The sequence below is a fragment of the Cucurbita pepo genome, chromosome LG05 (assembly GCF_002806865.2).
Source record: "Cucurbita pepo subsp. pepo cultivar mu-cu-16 chromosome LG05, ASM280686v2, whole genome shotgun sequence".
In the NCBI taxonomy this organism is placed as follows: domain Eukaryota; kingdom Viridiplantae; phylum Streptophyta; class Magnoliopsida; order Cucurbitales; family Cucurbitaceae; genus Cucurbita; species Cucurbita pepo.
Genome location: NC_036642.1, coordinates 6738055 through 6756029, shown reverse-complemented (window position 1 = coordinate 6756029; position 17975 = coordinate 6738055). Strand labels below are relative to the sequence as shown.

The 17975-nt window shown below is 37.0% G+C and overlaps 2 protein-coding genes across 2 annotated transcripts in view; both read left to right on the top strand.

Annotated features, from left to right (window-relative positions):
- The window catches only part of LOC111796065 (succinate-semialdehyde dehydrogenase, mitochondrial), a 15943-nt gene extending 3203 nt beyond the window's left edge, over positions 1-12740 (top strand). Inside the window, exons 3-20 of the mRNA XM_023678754.1 lie at positions 2589-2688; positions 3155-3203; positions 3535-3622; positions 3711-3821; positions 4346-4408; positions 4536-4646; positions 5427-5492; positions 5578-5655; positions 5748-5825; positions 7048-7114; positions 7570-7655; positions 8648-8680; positions 8785-8817; positions 10038-10138; positions 10626-10711; positions 10811-10917; positions 11000-11077; positions 12417-12740. Of these exons, the coding sequence (XP_023534522.1) occupies positions 2589-2688; positions 3155-3203; positions 3535-3622; positions 3711-3821; positions 4346-4408; positions 4536-4646; positions 5427-5492; positions 5578-5655; positions 5748-5825; positions 7048-7114; positions 7570-7655; positions 8648-8680; positions 8785-8817; positions 10038-10138; positions 10626-10711; positions 10811-10917; positions 11000-11077; positions 12417-12455 (1374 nt within the window). The 3' untranslated portion in view covers positions 12456-12740. The remainder of the gene's footprint in view (positions 1-2588; positions 2689-3154; positions 3204-3534; positions 3623-3710; positions 3822-4345; positions 4409-4535; positions 4647-5426; positions 5493-5577; positions 5656-5747; positions 5826-7047; positions 7115-7569; positions 7656-8647; positions 8681-8784; positions 8818-10037; positions 10139-10625; positions 10712-10810; positions 10918-10999; positions 11078-12416) is intronic.
- Positions 12741-15508: 2768 nt separating this feature from the next.
- Positions 15509-17975, top strand: LOC111795565 (myb family transcription factor APL). The gene is made up of 6 exons (XM_023678068.1): positions 15509-15826; positions 15907-15983; positions 16199-16265; positions 16339-16405; positions 16603-16645; positions 17225-17975. The coding sequence occupies exons 1-6, from the start codon at positions 15652-15654 to the stop codon at positions 17876-17878; spliced, it is 1083 nt and encodes a 360-aa protein (XP_023533836.1). The 5' UTR covers positions 15509-15651; the 3' UTR covers positions 17879-17975.

The following is a 17975-nucleotide window of genomic DNA, read 5'->3' as shown; positions in this document are numbered from 1 at the left end:
TGAGGAACCAGATGTGGAGCAAGGTTCCAAGACAACAAAGCAAGTGGGAGTTGAGGTTGAGTTGCGGAGAAAATCACCAAGTGATTTTGTAGCAGATACTCAACAAACTCCTGAGGTTGTTGCGAAGGAATCAGCAGTGGAGCAAGTGACACCTGAACTGGTGTTGAGAAGATCATCCTGTATANCTCCAGAGGGGGTTGCGTCGGACGGAAGCGTCGTTGAAACTCCAGAGGGGGTTGCGTGGGCCGGAAGCGTCGCTGAAGGGGGTTGGGTCGGCTGGAAGCGTTGCTGAAACTCCAGAGGGGGTTGAGTCGGCCGAAAGCANAGGGAACCACAACCCTTTGGTGAGGCCCTACAGTTGGAGGATATAACCAAGTAGGAGCGAGCATGGATGATGAGACGTCTAGGCTTCAAAAATGCGTTGTACTGCGGCTGAGTACGTGGCAATAGTTGAAACTGGAAAGAAGACGATATGGATGACTGACTATCTGGAAGAATGGGCAAGAAGTAGCACGAAGATATTCTTTACAGAAATAGTCAGAGTGTCAAACAGTTGACAAAGGAACCCGGTCTATCATTTCAAGAGAAAACACAGAAGACGATACCATTTCACTTGCAGGTTAGTGAAAGATGGTGATGTGTTTGGAGAAGATAGAGGGTGCAAAGAATCCAGCAAACATGTTGACAAAATGTGTTGATGTTGGAAAATTAAGGTTATGCAAAGCCTTAATTGGTATGGTGCAGTGATCGTCTGAGAATGAAATTCTTGGTTGACTGGATCAGTCTCCAAGTGGGAGAATTGTTAGGTTATGGAGTCTGCTCCTTATTTATAGCTTGGTCAACGGTTATATCCGGTAAAGCTATATTTGGTAAAGCTATATATAGTAAAGTTATATATGGTAAAGCTATATCCGGTAAAGCTATATCCGGTAAAGTTATATATGGTAAATAGCTATATATAGTAGATGGCTAAATCTGGTAAAGCTATATATATAGTAAACTAAACCATATATATATCCCGTCCGGTAAAGCTTTGAAAATGTACTTTCTATTCTCTGTACTCTCTCTTACTGTACATACGTGAAGTCATCAATAAAAACAAATCCTTTTAGCCAGAGTTCTCCTTGCACTTTTCTCTATCCCATTCTTTGTGTTCATCTAGATCGAGCGTGTGCGTTGTTGTGCGATCCTAACAACTGGTATCAGAGCTAACAACTGGTATCGATCCCAACATTTACACGACCTCGATTTCCCATCATCAACACATTTTGTTAACATGTCTGTTGGATGAACCATCTATCTTCTCAAAACACATATCACCTTCTTCCACTGACTTACTAGTGAAATGATAACGTCTTCTAATATGTTTTTTTCTTTGAATGATAAACCGGGTTCTTAACCAAATGTATGATACTTGTCTTGTCTTGTCTTGACTCTCACTTGATCGGTTGGGCGCCACTTCTATGTCGCCGCCTTATTTATCTGCATATAGGGGTCACAACCTACTGTTTTTCATAGTATGGCTGTCACATTCTTTCCCCTTTAAACTAGTCATTGTTCTCGATGACTTTCTCAATGGCACAATCGTTCATGGAATGTGACATTCTCTCCCACTTAACCTTTGCATTGTCCCGATGGCGATTTGAACGCCGAATTGTTGCTAACTGACATGTTAAAAATATACATGCCTCAGACATGAATACGAAAATTACACACTACTTATAGGCCATCCACTTACGAACCTTTTCCCAGTTTTTGGGACTCACAGCATAAGCACGACAAACTACCCAATAGTTGTGGGCTATCTCACTAGGGACCTACCTCGCCTTTCTCTTTGGCTCATCCTGGGACTTACCAGAAAAACCATGGCAAAACTAGCATCCTAAGTTGGAAGGAGTGCGCCCCAAACATGGTCCTCGTCGTGGTCCTCATCGTGGTCACATCCCTTACTGAAACAAATTGTAGAAGCTTTTAACGCAATCCATCCACTTGTTGGCACCACTCTTCAGCCAACTCCTTACTTAGCCACCTTCATGTAGCAGACGTTGCATTTGACGTTCCTCTTGGTCTTGCTGCAGCCTCATTCTTTTATGTCTTTAACAACTAGCCTTGTGTTCCTTCTCAACCAAGGGTTGTTCTTGACATTTTGTGAAACCACCCACCTTAGGCACGAGAAGATAAACGGTTTATGCCTACATTCTAACGATAAAAAGTTCAAGGATATTATGTTTCTTTTGTTAATTAAAGGTGTTTTTGAAGTTTTTAAAAAAGTTTAAGGGTATTAATGAAAATTTTGAAGTTTTAAGGGAATTTTTGAGACACCGTTGAAAGTGTAAGGGTAGGTTTGAAACAAAATATTAACGGTTTATATCCAAAACTAACTATAAAAATATTTTTTAGTTTTATTTTTAAAGTTTGAGGGTATTATTGAAACTTTTAAAAGTTGAAGGTATCTTCGAGACAAAGTACAAAGTTTAGGGGTATTTGTATTAATTTAGTCTGTATGTTAGAAATGGGCTGATTCGTTCCCTTATATTTGTTCAGGATTACGTTTCAGACTATCGAGAAATTTCATCGTTATGTTGCAGGTTCATAATCCAGCAAATGGTGAAGTTATAGCCAATGTCCCTCTCATGAGCAAAAGGGAGACAGATGATGCTATTACTTCAGCTTATGATGCTTTTAAGTGTAGGTTTCAGATTGGTTTTTAATAAAAGCTTATACGTGCAATAAGTTACAATGTTAGGTTGAAATGTCGAACCAGTTTTTCGATTTGTACGTCTTCATAATATTGATGCTGCATTTGTCACCTTTTTTATGGTGCAGACTCTACAAACCTTTTCGTAACTATGGCTCAAATACTATTTTTGGAACCATTTTTCTGTGACTTCCATCGTCTTGGTTTCGGCTTACCCACCCACCCACCCCATTATTTGAAGAATTTATCTAGAAACATGTTGAATATATGAATAGTTGGATACATATGGTATTTAATATTGATGTAAGAGAACACTTTCCTTCTGCTGTCTCTTGAGTTTATTGTGAAGGTCTGCTACATTCTCAACCGTTAATTTAGTCAATGATAGTTGTTTTTGTGAAAAAAAAAATTAAAAAATTCACTAACTTTATCCATCTACCTTAATTCACCTTACAGCTTGGAGCAAGCTCACTGCAGCTGATCGGAGTAATCGCTTACGTAAATGGTATCAACTTATTCATTTGTTTTTCTAAGTTTGCTTATTTATATTCTCTGCTATTACTTTTCCTTTTTATTTCCAATTGCATATTATGAGAAAACGAATCATCTTATTCGAGTAATTTGAGATATTAGTATAAAAGTATTAACATCTTTTTATGTCAAGATAAATTTGTTGAAAATTGTATTCTTTTGTGCTCTGAGTAGGCTTTGAATAATATTGAGCACTTATGATATTGAACCATTACAACATTCATTGTTGCCTAGTTCGTTGGAATACTATTCCATTGGTTACTTGCCATTCTTATGACGTTTCTCCTTTCTCCTGTATTTTGAAGGTACGAGCTTCTAACTACCCACAAAGAAGAGATTGGACAATTGATAACCTTAGAGCAAGGCAAACCATTAAAGGAATCAGTGGGTGAGGTATCATATGGTTCACTGCCGTAATCGTCAGAATTTCATGTGGCATCACTTTGTTCTTTTAACATACATCTTCCAAATCATCATACAGATAAACTATGGAGCCAGCTTTCTTGAATTCTTTTCCGAGGAAGCAAAACGAGTATACGGTGACATAATCTCACCAACTATAGCTGATCGTCGACTTTTTGTGTTGAAGCAGGTCAAGTAACAGTTCAACNTTTTTTTTTTTTTTTTTTTTTTTTTTTTTTTTTTTTTTTTTATGATTACTTGAATGCCTTCCATATGCATCATTATGTATACATTTGAGGAAACTACTCAAAATTAGTCAACCAACCCAAAAAATTAATTGAAATGTTCAATATGGAGATGTTTGGAATATCTATATATTGTACCCACACATTGCATCTCTATCATGAGCTTAAGGCATAGGATACTAAGCGACCATCTTATAAGTCTTTGAAGTATTGAACAATAAATTTGTGTTATTCTATCCCATGTTTCCTAAAACTGTAGTTGTCATGTTGAAATTCCACTGATCATGTAATGCCTAGGTTTGAGTACTAGATCTGAAGGGAGCCTCCCTTTCATCTCACACCAGTACACTCTTTTCTTCTATAATTTATGCATACTCGCTTTCGATAGTCATGCTTAGTCTCATATAAAATGTTGAAGCTTTTAGCAATATTCAGTACCATAGTTTTTCACAAACAGTTACTTTTGCAGCCAGTTGGAGTTGTTGGTGTTATTACCCCTTGGAACTTTCCGTTGGCTATGATTACACGGAAGGTTAGTCCCCTTCATGAGCATTTGTGTTCAATTGTTTACTATGCTGCTTTCTTTAATGAGAACACGATCTTTCAATTAAGTATATACTATTGACAAAACCGTATTATATGATACCCCTTCATTTCAGGTTGCACCTGCTCTTGCATGTGGTTGTACGGTGGTCATAAAACCCTCTGAACTTACTCCCTTGACAGCTTTAGCAGCAGCTGAGCTCTCACTGCAAGCTGGAATTCCCCCAGTAATTACTAATGAAGATGTTTTCCCTTTAATTCATTTTGAAAGTTATCCTTCTGCATTTATATTGGCAACATGAACAGAATTTGACTGCGTACCTGTTTTTCTGATAGTCTTGGGATTTGGTTGTTTTATTCATAAATTACTTTTAGTTGGTTGTGTTGTCATTAACTGCTGAGGAAAAACGAGAAGATTTGTAAAACATTAGCTTGGCCTAAATATGTGAGATCCCACATCGATTGGGGAGGAAAACGAAACATTTTTTATTAGGGTGTGGAAACCTCTCCCTAGCAGATGCGTTTTAAAAATATTGAGGGGAAGCCCAAAGAGGACAATATCTGTTAGCGGTGGGCTTGGACCATTACAAATGGTATCAGAGCCAGACACATAGCGATGTGCCAGCAAGGAGACTGAGTCTCGAAGGGGGTGGACACGAGGCGGTGTGCCAACAAGAACGCTGGACCCCAAGGGGGGGGAGGTGGATTGCGAGATCCCACATCGGTTGGGGAGGAGAACGAAACATTATTTATAAGGGTGTGGAAATCTCTCCCTAGCAAACGCGTTTTAAAAACCTTGAGGGGAAAGCCCAAAGAGGACAATATCTGCTAGTGGTGGACTTGGGCCGTTACAGAATAACTATTTTAGTTCTCTTTGTTTCACATTTTTGTTAATCCGTGTTGTGTTTTCCAAACACTGTAGTCGCATTTGTCTCTGTAATCTTCAGTTACTGGGTGCAATTTTCAGTTTATTATATATGTCTACTGGTTGATTTTTTAATGTGTAGGGTGTAGTGAATGTGGTTATGGGAGATGCTCCTGCTATTGGGGATGCTATACTTGCAAGTACACAGGTTCCTTACAATTACTAACAGAATGATATTTTTTTGCAGTATGGTGCTATTGCTTTAATCTTGTGTGTTTATCCAACCTGTGCAGGTTAGAAAAATCACGTTTACTGGCTCAACAACAGTTGGAAAAAAATTGATGGCTGGAGCTGCTGGGACTGTTAAAAAGGTATTCACAGTTCCTAAAGTGCAAGCAATTTTTCAGGTAATGGAGATTTGAAGAAACATAAGTGGTTTTTGATACTCGTTTCTGTTTTGTAGGTGTCCTTAGAACTTGGGGGTAATGCACCTCACATAGTCTTTGATGATGCAGATGTGGATGTTGCAGTAAAAGGAGTTGTAAGTGAAATTATTGATTATTAATATAATATGTGAGCATCAATTTTGTTTACATTTTCATTTCAGCAACATTCCAAGACATAACTTATATCCATTTGCCTAGAGTTCCCTCCTAGAAATATAGTCATCGCCACCCCCTCACGTCAATTCCACAAGCTTCTTATCCATTCTTATTTGATCATGGCTGGGAGCAAATAAAAATAGAAATACTCTCATAGGATTAGGGATAATCAGGCTCGAACGGATGACTTCGACACTCTACCACTGTGTTAAATAGGAACTCAAACTGGATTTATGGTAAAAGTAATAAGAACAGGTTTGACATAATTTTTTGGGTTGTCATTTCCATTGTGCTAATCTAGATTTTATTTTAATCTAAACAACATATTTTGTAACAGTAATTTGCCAGTAGAGAAAACAAGATCACAAGTGCAGTTCCTACAAGCTTTGGTCTGTAGTTTGTAACCACTGTGAGAAAGAACTACAAGAAAACCTTTAGAAAGATTTACGCTCCAAAAACGAATATCCCTTCTCCCATGACTAATCTCAAGCTCCCGGATCAAGGATAAAAGAGCCATAACATTCACCACTTCCCTATCAAATGAAGGACAACAAAACCCCAACAATAGAGAAGGAGAGCTCCTAGAATGAGAAAGGCCATTTGAGCAATTTCTTATAGAGAACAAATGAAATGAATGAAGAAACTTAGAGTACAGGAGTTTAGCCTCCCATCACTTATCCTCCCATTGCCCACAAAACACTGAACAAAATGAGAAAAGAAAGGGATCTCATTAGAAATATCTTTCAAGGATTTTTGGAAGTGCGTTTGATCCCACCCAACATTCACTGGGAAGGGTGAGAACCATATTTGCTCATGACAATCACGGTGAGTACCTCGGGATTTGTATTTGTTCAATCGCCACTCTTACCTCCAAAACAAGGGAGTTGGAGTCTGTTTGTGTTCTTCTTTAATTGTTCATCTTTTGGAGCCTATTATGACCTTAATTTGAAGTTATGCTTCTATTTTTCCTTAATATTATGTTCTACATGCAGTTTTCGTTATTCGAGGTAAGTTAATTTTCTCATTCTGATTGGTAAACTTGGGAAAGTAGTACTATTTACCATAATTGTTGCGAATCAGTAGTAGGATTACTATTTATTATAAGTGCATACTTATCTCGCTTTGGAAAATTCAGTAGTGAAACCTTATTTGATCTTTCAGATTGCATCGAAGTTTCGGAATAGTGGACAGACTTGTGTTTCTGCCAATAGGATTCTTGTTCAAGAAGGTATTGGCAGATGTATACTTTAGTTGTGAAAACACTTACCTCTGCTCATTTAAAATATTCAGCTCACTGATATTAGTTTTTTTTTTTTTTTTGTTGCTCAGAGTATTTTATGGATGCTTTTGTGGTAGGAGTAGTGAACATACTTAAGAGCTGACTTTAATATCTTGAATTGTACTAATGCATCTGGACATTCAATTGTCCATTTAAGTTTTGCTGAATTTTTAAGAAATGAAGATAGTGATAGGTGAACTAATTCTTAGAAGGAAACAAACCATGTAAACCTTCCTGAAGGAAGGGGAACGGATGAAAATCACATTGGAGGAAACTGTATATTGTTATGTATTGCTGTAGAACCATAGTTCCATATAATCCTCAATCAATTCTTCAAAATTATTGGCTTTATCTGGTTGAATCATGTTCTTTCCTTCGGGTTTGAACTAAGCTCTAGTTTTCAGGCATATACGAGAAATTTTGTAATGCTTTCTCAAAAGCTGCGCAAGATCTGCAAGTTGGTGATGGGTTTGGTGAAGGTGTTGCTCAGGTAGTTTCTCGTGCCTACAATCCCTGATTCAATTGTGATTGTCAGTCTTTTCTTTGTAAAGTTATCTTCCAAGCTCAAGGTAATTTAATTTTGTTAATTGCAAAGAGTATGTATTTGCTCCTCTAACCCTCCATATTGTGTTACACCTTTGTATTGCGAAGGATCTCTTATCTCGAGTGCTATGTCATCAACCTTTCGGAGTTAAAATCAGGATCGATGGATAAAGGAAACTAAATTCTCTTTTGAAAAAATAAGTTACAAGAAACAGGAAATTTTTTTCGGAATATTAGCTAGCTCTTGGCACCAAAAACAGGAATTCCGAATGCACACTCATCTTATAGAATTTCTTTACTCACAGCTTTGAAAGAGGGTTTACAACCAACTTTCCATTTAAACATAGTCGTTTTTGTCATGACGTTTTTGTTCGTATTTCGGTAAGCAAAAAGAGTTTGAAGCACAAGAATTTTCAGATCTTTTGAGCAAGGTAGGTCTCTCTATCTTTCACTCATGTGTATAGTACCGGGAGGATCACCAGTTGATTGTAGTAGAGGTATATCTTTCTACAGCTGATGGAAATTCCCAATTTGGAGAAAGAGGACTTGTCTGATCTTACAACCTTGGTGTCTTAAAAAGCCCCTTCTTTCCTTCTTTCCTTTTTTGTTATTGTTGAAGGCAAAGCCAGCCGGTTTTCGATTCTTTCTTTTTCTATTTATTCTCGATTAGTTTCCTTCGTTGCTTATTCCTGGATTCCCTATCTAAATACAGTTGCAATTACCCTCCCTTTTGCGTTAGTTCGAATGGTATAGTTCTTTCTAATCTTTACCTCTGTTCTCTGGTTTTACTCTTAAATGATATCATATATTTCTTATTTGAAAAATAGAATGGCACACTTTTTCTAACAAGCACATTATGTAATATTTAATTTAAAGTAAACTTCTTTTTAGTTGAACTTGAGTTCTACATTACTTTGATTCTTGCTTCTTTTTTTTCAGGGTCCTTTGATTAATGAAGCTGCCGTGCAGAAGGTTTGTTTTGTTTTCATCACGTTACCCATCAAATCTGCATTATTGCGACAATTAATTTGAGCAATTTCTGTATGCATTGATGCATGTGGACCTTTTCCTGACAGGTTGAGAAATTTCTTCAAGATGCCATCACAAAGGTTTGTTTCTGACTTGGTATTTTGGAACTATTAATTACTATTATAGTAGTGATTCATAGAAGTTCTGCTAGTTTATTACTTTAGGTTTAACTGGAAAATGGTAAACAACTATTTATAATTAAAAGCGAGTAGAGAAATATATGGTAGATATTTACGTAGAGTAGGTGGTTATATCTGGTAAAACTATATATAGTAAACTAAAACCATATATAAACCCTTAGCGAGTGCTCTGAAGATTTACTTTCTACGTTCTTTGTATTCTCTACTATACATACCTTAAGTCGTTAATATAAACCTTCATTTTCTCTCTCCTATTCTTTGTGTTCATCTAGATTGAATGTCATTAATATAAACCTTCATTTTCTCTCTCCTATTCTTTGTGTTCATCTAGATTGAATGTCATTAATATAAACCTTCATTTTCTCTCTCCTATTCTTTGTGTTCATCTAGATTGAATGTCATTAATATAAACCTTCATTTTCTCTCTCCTATTCTTTGTGTTCATCTAGATTGAATGTCATTAATATAAACCTTCATTTTCTCTCTCCTATTCTTTGTGTTCATCTAGATTGAATGTCATTAATATAAACCTTCATTTTCTCTCTCCTATTCTTTGTGTTCATCTAGATTGAGTGTCATTAATATAAACCTTCATTTTCTCTCTCCTATTCTTTGTGTTCATTAGATTGAGTGTGTGAGTTGTTGTGCGATCTTAAAAGTTGCTTTATTCTAACCTCTAATTAGTCTTCTGAAGTGAACTTTCTTAGTTATTGAAACGATATTATATGTTTACCTTCAACATTTCCTTCTTATCTACAGTACCTTGAGTGATTGGCATCCTAAATATGAACATACATATGCCAGTGAAACTTTCCAAAGGGGTTGAAAGGTCCTGAGAGATGTTTTGTGTGTTGCTAGATTTAATGTGTACTCGTTGGCTTTTGTCAGCCAGTCTTTTTTGTAGTTGTCAGTTGGGTCGTAGTATTCAAGTCCTTTTTTGATAACCTTCTTCTAAGAATGCCTTTGTATATCCTTCATTTGTTCTTTATGAATCTATGAAAGCTGGTCTCTCATAGAAAAAAAAGCTTTCCAAAATTTGGGGTGCTGATATGTTTATGTTTATGATTACCCCATTTATTTCCAATTTGTGTAACTAAGAAATCTTTTGAAGTTCACTCAGTTCTCTCTCCCACTCTCTCCTTCCTAATTTTCTTCTGAAGGGAGCAAAAGTTGTTCTTGGTGGTAAAAGACACAGCCTTGGGATGACATTTTTTGAACCTACAGTCATTGCTGACGTGAATAGTGATATGCTTTTATTCAGGTATTAATGTTGCATTTTACGTCCTTAAAGAATTTTGAGCTGGCTAATTAAGGGGAAGGTCACGGGTTTATTAGTAAGCAATACTATCTTCATTGGTACGAGACCTTTTGGGAAAACCACAAGCAAAGCCACGAGACTTTATGCTCAAAGTGGACAATATCATACCATTGTGGAGAGTCGTGATTTCTAACATGGTATCATGGTCATGCCCTTAACTTAGTCATGTCAATAAATAGAATCCTCAAGTGTCGAATAAGAAGTTGCTAGCCTGGAAGGTGTAGCCAAAAAGTGACTCAAGTGTTGAACAAAGGGTGTACTTTGTTCGAGAGCTCTAGAGTAAGGATTCAAACCTCGATTAAGGGGAGGATTGTTGGGAGAGAAGTCCCACGTTGACTAATTAAGGGGAAGATCATGGGTTTATAAATAAGGAATACTATCTTCATTGGTATGAGATCTGCTTCGTGCCTCTGGTTCTATTTAATATCAGGGAGGAAGTATTCGGTCCCGTGGCACCCTTGCTGCCATTTAGAACAGAGGAGGAAGCAATTGGTCTCGCTAATGACGCCAATGCAGGTATTGCTATAGCGCCTATCCATTTACCACCCTCAATAAATTGTGTTTCCTAGAGGTTTTTAGGCCATCAGTTCCCTAAATTTTGATTATTTCTTACAGGATTAGCTGCTTGCGTATACACAAATAATATTCAACGTTCATGGAGAATGACTGAAGCTCTTGAATATGGAATGGTTGGTGTTAATGAAAGCCTAATTGCTACAGAGGTAAGCCTATGTGGAGGTGGTACATTTTTTATTAAAGGAAATGTAGAGTGGGTTATGACATCCCCCTTATGTCTTACTGCAGGTGGCTCCATTTGGTGGCATTAAACAGTCAGGCCTTGGTCGGGAAGGATCCAAATATGGGATGGACGATTATCTTGAGGTATTATTCATCCCCTATTCTTTGCATTATCCAATCTTTCTTCTGCTTCCGTTCAGAGTTTTAAAACGAGTTTACTAGAGAGGTTTTCATATCCTTATAAGGAATGCTTCGTTCCCCTCTTCAACCAATGTGAGATCTCACAATCCACTCCTCTTGAGGGTCCAGCATACTCGTTGACACACCATTCGATGTCTGACTTTGATACCATTTGTAATAACCTAAACCCACCGTTAGCAGATATTGTCCTCTTTGGTTCTTCCCTTCTTGATTTTAAAATGCCTCTACTAGGGAGAGGTTTCCACACCCTTATAAGGAATGTTTTGTTCCCCTCTCCAACTAACGTGAGATCTCACAATCCACCCCTCTTAAGGGTCAACGTCCTCGCTAGCACACGATTCGGTGTCTGGTTCTGATATCATTTGTAACAGTCCAAGTCCACCGTTAACAGATATTATCCTCTCTAGGTCTTCCCTTCAAGATTTTAAAACGCATCTACTATAGGGAGAAGTTTCCACACCCTATAAGGAATGCTTCGTTCCCATCTCCAACTAATGTGAGATCTCACAATCCACCCCTCTTGAAGGCCAGCGTCCTTGCTGGCACACCATTCGGAGTCTGCTTTGATATCATTTGTAATAGCCCAAGCCCACTGTTAACATATATTGTTCTCTTTGGGCCTTTCCTTCAAGATTTTAAAACGGGTCTACTAATAGGTTTCCACACCCTTATAACGAATGCTTTGTTCCCATCTCCAACTAATGTGAGATTTCATTATCCACCCCTCTTGGGGGCCAGCGTCCTCGTTGACACACCATTCGATGTCTCGTTTTGATATCATTTGTAATAGCCCAAACTCACCGTTAACAAATATGGTTATCTTTGGGCTTTCCCTTACAAATATTGTTCTATTTGGGCCTTTCCTTCCGGGCTTCCCTTCAAGATTTTAAAACGCGTCTATTAGATAGAGGTTTCCACACCCTTATAAAAAATTCTTCGTTTCCTTGTCCATCCAACGTGGGATCTCACATTTTCAAACAAGTTTCTAAAAATTATACTCGTTTTCTCTTCCATTTCTTGATTTTCATTTTCCTTTTGTAGGGAAACATTGAATTCTTTTAACTAAATTTAAACAACAAAACAAGTTTTTAAAAATTACTTAGAAACCTTCATAAAAAGTAGATTACAAAACAAAGAAAACTATAGATAGAAGTAGCGTTCATAAGCTTAATTTTTCAAACGAACGAATCTCTCGACATTGATCTGCTTGTGAAATGTAATAGGCTTGTGGTTCATTTTTTAAAATAGAATTTATAGCACTTTCTCAATAACATGATTGCAGCTGAAATACGTTTGTTTGGGGAATATGGACGGCAACTGATGAGCTGAGTGCTGCAAGTAGCGTTAAGCTACAAACAATGGGCTTGGTCTTGGGCTTGTGTGATCAAATCAAAACCAGATAGGCAGAGGCCTATAAAGCCTATTCAGCAGTAAGTTCATAGTGTTTTGATGCTATTCATTGTGACCTTATCTGTTTTCATGCTTTCCTGATCAAAATGTAGAAGAAAAAACAAACCATCAGTCCACTTTTAAGACAGTTTAAGAAGCTTCTCAAAATAGGTTTACGATATGCTCGAAGACGATAGATTCTCGAGCTTCTTGCTTATCCGTTACCCCGAACCCGACCTTGACCCTAATGCTAGTTTCTTAACAATTAAGCAATGATAAAATTCACAAAGTCTCAAGAGTTGTCCTGGACACGTGAATTGCATACAATTCTAGGGGTAATTAGGGCATAAAAATATTCTACAACAAAGATTTTCTCTGCCCCAGTAGATGATTAGTCAGCCGTACATGGCAAATCTAGAGAGACTAGATAAAAAAGCTAAGGAATATATTCATTTTAAAAGAGTAGGAATTATTCTTTTTTTAAATTAAAAAAAAAAAAAAAAAAAAAAAATGCTTAAAATTAATGCAAAAATGTTCTCCACACTAAATGAACCCTTTTTTTTTTTTTTTTTTTTTTTTTTTTTTCAAGGGGGGCTTTTATGATAATATTGAAAATTTAATGGGCTAAAAGGCAAAGCCTAAATTTGCTTGAAGGGGCTTCAAAGTTTGATATTTGCATTAATTCCCCCATGTTTGATTGAAAAACGCTTTGATTTTATTGCACATCGATCAAGGCATGCTTGTAAAAGAAGCGATTAAAAAAAAAAAAAAAAGGGTCGGTTTATTGAATTTTTTTATTCATTTAAGCATCGTTTTGTTTTATTAAGATGCGAATTAAGTCTCACGTCAATTTAAAAGTTTGGACATCGTTCAACAACATATTCTCTTGCTTAAGACTACTAAAACAAGTATATAAAATATATCATAACTTAAAAGACGTTAAATAACCCTAAATTATATGGAATTTATGACTATATACTTGAGTTTAAACATGAAGATAATATCCCAAAAATCACTTTGGTCAAATGATTATAGACTAGGTGAGAATATGGGCTATCATGAAATATTATCAAATTTCATTTAAAATCACCCCCTAAATGTAATATTATTGCATAAATAGCTATTTATTTGATTCTATCATTTCACTCTAATATCATATTGAAAGAAGTCTTTATGCACGTGTGAAAGTTGTGCGTTAATGATTTTAAAATAGAATTGTATCGATGAGGGTAAATTGATTTATACGAATATTAATTAGGGTTTTGATTTTTCGAGTTTTCGGTGTGAGAGAATGCGATGAAATGAGGAGATGAAAGTTTTGATTCCCGAGAAAACTTTAGAGGTTAGTAGAGAGAAGAAAGCGAATGGAATTAGGTCCACCATGATGGGTCTGTCATGGCTGATTAAAAAACAGAGCCTTTTCATGTTGAGAGGCTCTATATTTTTCTCACAAGAACCTAACAAATCAACCAACTCCAAATAGCATAGCATAAAGTTAAAAGGAATTGGTTCCCATTCATATCTGTAACTTGCTTTTGGTTTTGGAGCTTTCAATCCCATCCATTCAATTATGATCTTCTTCTTTCCTAGTTTCTTGTTCTACAACATTGAATCTTCAAACCCTTTTGAATTTGAGCTCGTATTGCACGAATGGAGGCATTTTGAAGCCGACCCAAATCGATCAAAAGTGATTTTGATCCTCGAACGGTTAGGAATATGATCCAAACTTGGGATAGGACGATTTAGTCAAATATCGCTTCAAAAAAGATGAAAATCATTGTAAATTAACAGTGAGAAAACAAACACGGTTTCGAGCTAGACTAGAAATCTTTGAATTGAACGATGATTCAACATGGTTCTAGAGAGATGTACTGTGAGATCTCACATCGATTAGAGAGAGAAACAAAACATTTTTACAAATATGTGGAAACCTCTTCCAAACAGACGCGTTTTAAAATTGTTGAGAGAAAACTAGAAATAAAAAGCTCAACGAGAACAATATCTGTCAGTGATGGACTCAGAATGATGTATAAAATGGGTACAACCTGAGGAAATTTCTTGTTCAAAATGTAATGGGAAAGTGTTTGAGTGATTGTAAATAATTAAGCTAAAAAGTGAGCCGTGGTACGACACAAAACACAAAGCAAAGCATTAATATGGGAAAGGATAAAGGACCATTTGTGATGATTACATGAAGAGGGTTTCCCTTTTTGAACGAGTGGCGTCGGAGAAAGGACTAACGAACTACTTACCTGTATTTAGTTACCGTTATGTGAATAAAATGACGCCCCAACTCGACTCAAGACCAAAATAAGCTTACTAAGCTAAGAACAAAGCAATACCCATCTACTATTTCATCGACTTTCGAGTTTAACGAGTGTAAGGTTGGAGCGCGTTATGTGAGTAAAATGATACCCCAACTTGACTCCATACCAAAATAAGTTTGCTAAGCTAAGAGCAAAGCAAAACCCATCTACTTTTTCACCAACTTTCGAGTTTAACAAGTGTAAGGTTGGAGTGTTATGCGAGTAAAATGATGCCCCAACTCGACTCGGGACCAAAATAAGCTTGTTAAGCTAAGAACAAAGCAATACCCGTCTACTTTTTCCATCAACTTTCGAGTTTAACGAGTGTGAGATTGAAGAACGGAGCTTCTTGATTAAGAAACGTAATAAGTATTTTCGAGTTACTGATTTGGACACATGAATTTATGATGACAAAATAAATGAAGTAAAAGAGTGAACGTTTTAACTTCCCATAATAGTTAACCTCATATCTTATAAACAAAGACTATTAAGAATAGTTAACCCGAACATAGCTAAAAAGTTAAAGCGTTTCTAGGGTTCTACTCGTAAATTTAATATTATAAAGGACCAAAATGAAATTAAAAAATAATTCATGTGAGAGAAAGGAGGAGAGAGAGAGAGAGAATCTTTTGTCAAAAGTGTGTCCCTGTTGTTTGTGGTGACTATGGCAAAATAAAAACCAAAGCAAAAGCAAAAAAAGAAAAGCACCCTATTCCTCCTCCCTTCCTTGTTCCCCTGAATCTCCTCAGTATTTCCAGACACAACAAACCAAACCAAACCAAACCAAACCAAAACCTAAGCCAAAACAAAGAACAATTGACAATGTTTCATGCCACCAAGAAACCCTCCTCTATGACATCTTCCCATGACAGGCCAATGTGTGTCCAAGGAGATTCCGGTCTCGTCCTCACCACCGACCCCAAGCCCCGTCTCCGCTGGACAGTCGAGCTCCACGAGCGCTTCGTCGACGCTGTCACTCAGCTCGGAGGACCCGACAGTATGCACTTTTCTCACCTTCATTTTTCTTTTTCTTTTTCTTTCTTCTTTCTCCTTATTAGGGTTCATATCTCTTTTCAGAGGCCACTCCCAAGACCATCATGAGGGTTATGGGCGTCAAGGGCCTCACTCTCTACCATCTCAAGAGCCATCTTCAGGTAATTTCCATATCCCCGGTCTCGATCCCGTCATATTTAAAATCTAAATTTATCATAACCCATCGACTTAAACTTTTGAATTGAGTAATAATTTGATAAAACATCGACACCACCCAACATGTTTTGTGTTACTTTTCGATAATTCTTTACTGGGTCGATGAAACTTTTGAGTTTAGTGGTAGTTTAACGTCCTTTTGCTCTCGGAACGTGTTCAGAAGTTCAGGCTCGGGAAGCAACCGCACAAGGAATTCAACGATCAATCGATAAAGGATGGCATGAGAGGTGAGTTTCATGAACGTTCCATATATCTTCTAATAATTCTTAATTTCAATTGATTTATGTATGATATGTGCAGCTTCAGCCTTAGAACTTCATAGAAACAGTGGATCTTCTTCCACCTTAATGGACCGTAGCATGAACGAGTAAGCCTCTTGATTTATTTATTTATTTATTTATTTTTGCTTTTCCTTTATTTATTTATTTATTTATTAAATTTTATTGTTAGAGAAGGTGGGGTTAAGAGTGAACACTTTATTTTGTGGTTTCTTGTACGACAAATGTTGTCGGATTCTCTAATTAACAAACAGCGTACTGAACAAATAACCTATTTTTCTGCTAGAATGCAATTGGAGGTCCAAAGACGGCTGCATGAACAAATTGAGGTCAGCCCATCATTTATTTTTGTAACATATTGACATCATACTGATTTTGGTCGTGTTTAAGCCGTTTATGAGTGTTCATGAATTGAGTTGGGTCGGTTAAGACATTTCTTATATCAAATCTAGTTGTTTCGATTCTAAATTTTTTCCGTGCTATTAGCTCTCATTAAATAAGTAACTAACCCAGCTACAAAGTACCAGAATTAGATTGATTCGGGTTGTTTGAGTCATTTATTAAAAAAAAAAAAATGCTTTTTAAGAACGGTCACTCAATTTCAATATTTATTTTTAAAAATTAATCTTAAATTAAAAGTTTTAAACGGTTTGATTCAACTCAAATTAATGTAGGAAACCCACGAAACCAATGTAACTCATAAAATTTTCATTTATTTGAGCTCAAATAAGTTAATAATCGAACCTAAATGGTTGATTGGATTTTTCGGGTCATTAAATTTTTAGAACATCTCTAAGTATATTAGATACAAATTTAAAAACTGGAGGGGTATTAGATTTTGTTTAAGATAAAAAAAATATATTTAAAATTACAAGAATTAAGTATATAATAAATGGCCTAATTTGTAGGTACAAAGACATCTTCAATTGAGGATTGAGGCTCAAGGCAAATACATGCAAAGCATATTGGAGAAAGCTTGCCAAACCCTCGCCGGCGAAAACATGGCCGCCGCCGCCGCCGCCGCCGGACGTTTCAAAACCACTTCCAACAACATTGGAACAACCACCAATCTTGTTTCAGACGCCGCCAACAAAGCCTTCATTTCACCTCCTCCTCCTCCTCACACCTTCCCTCCTTTTCAAGACATCAACAACCTATTTACCTCGGAACCACCGGCGCCTGCGCCGCCTCTTATCGACTGCCTCAAGAAGCCGAACCCCTTCATCTCCGACACCGGTAAGACCCCCATTTTCTGGGCCGATGATCTCCGGCTCCAGGACTTAGGAACCCCATCGGCCACCCTAGCGCCACCGCCGCCACCCATCAATGGCTCGGCTGACTTGGACCCTCAACAGCTGGAAATGTATGAAACTAAGCCACCGCCACTGCTGCTCTCCGTCGGCAACGATGTGATGACGAATGAGAAGAATTTCGACGTGTCGTTAAAGCTCGAGGGACCATCACCGCGACATTCGTCGGGGCATTCCGATGAGAAGGTGAATAACAATAATAACCCTACAATGTCACAATCACAGGGAAGAAATAACTCTCATTTGGGTTAATTAAAATTTAAATGTAATTAATTAAGTATAGATTAGGGTTTAGATGTTAACAAATGGGTATACTAATTATTGTTAATACATTGTATATTTTGATCCA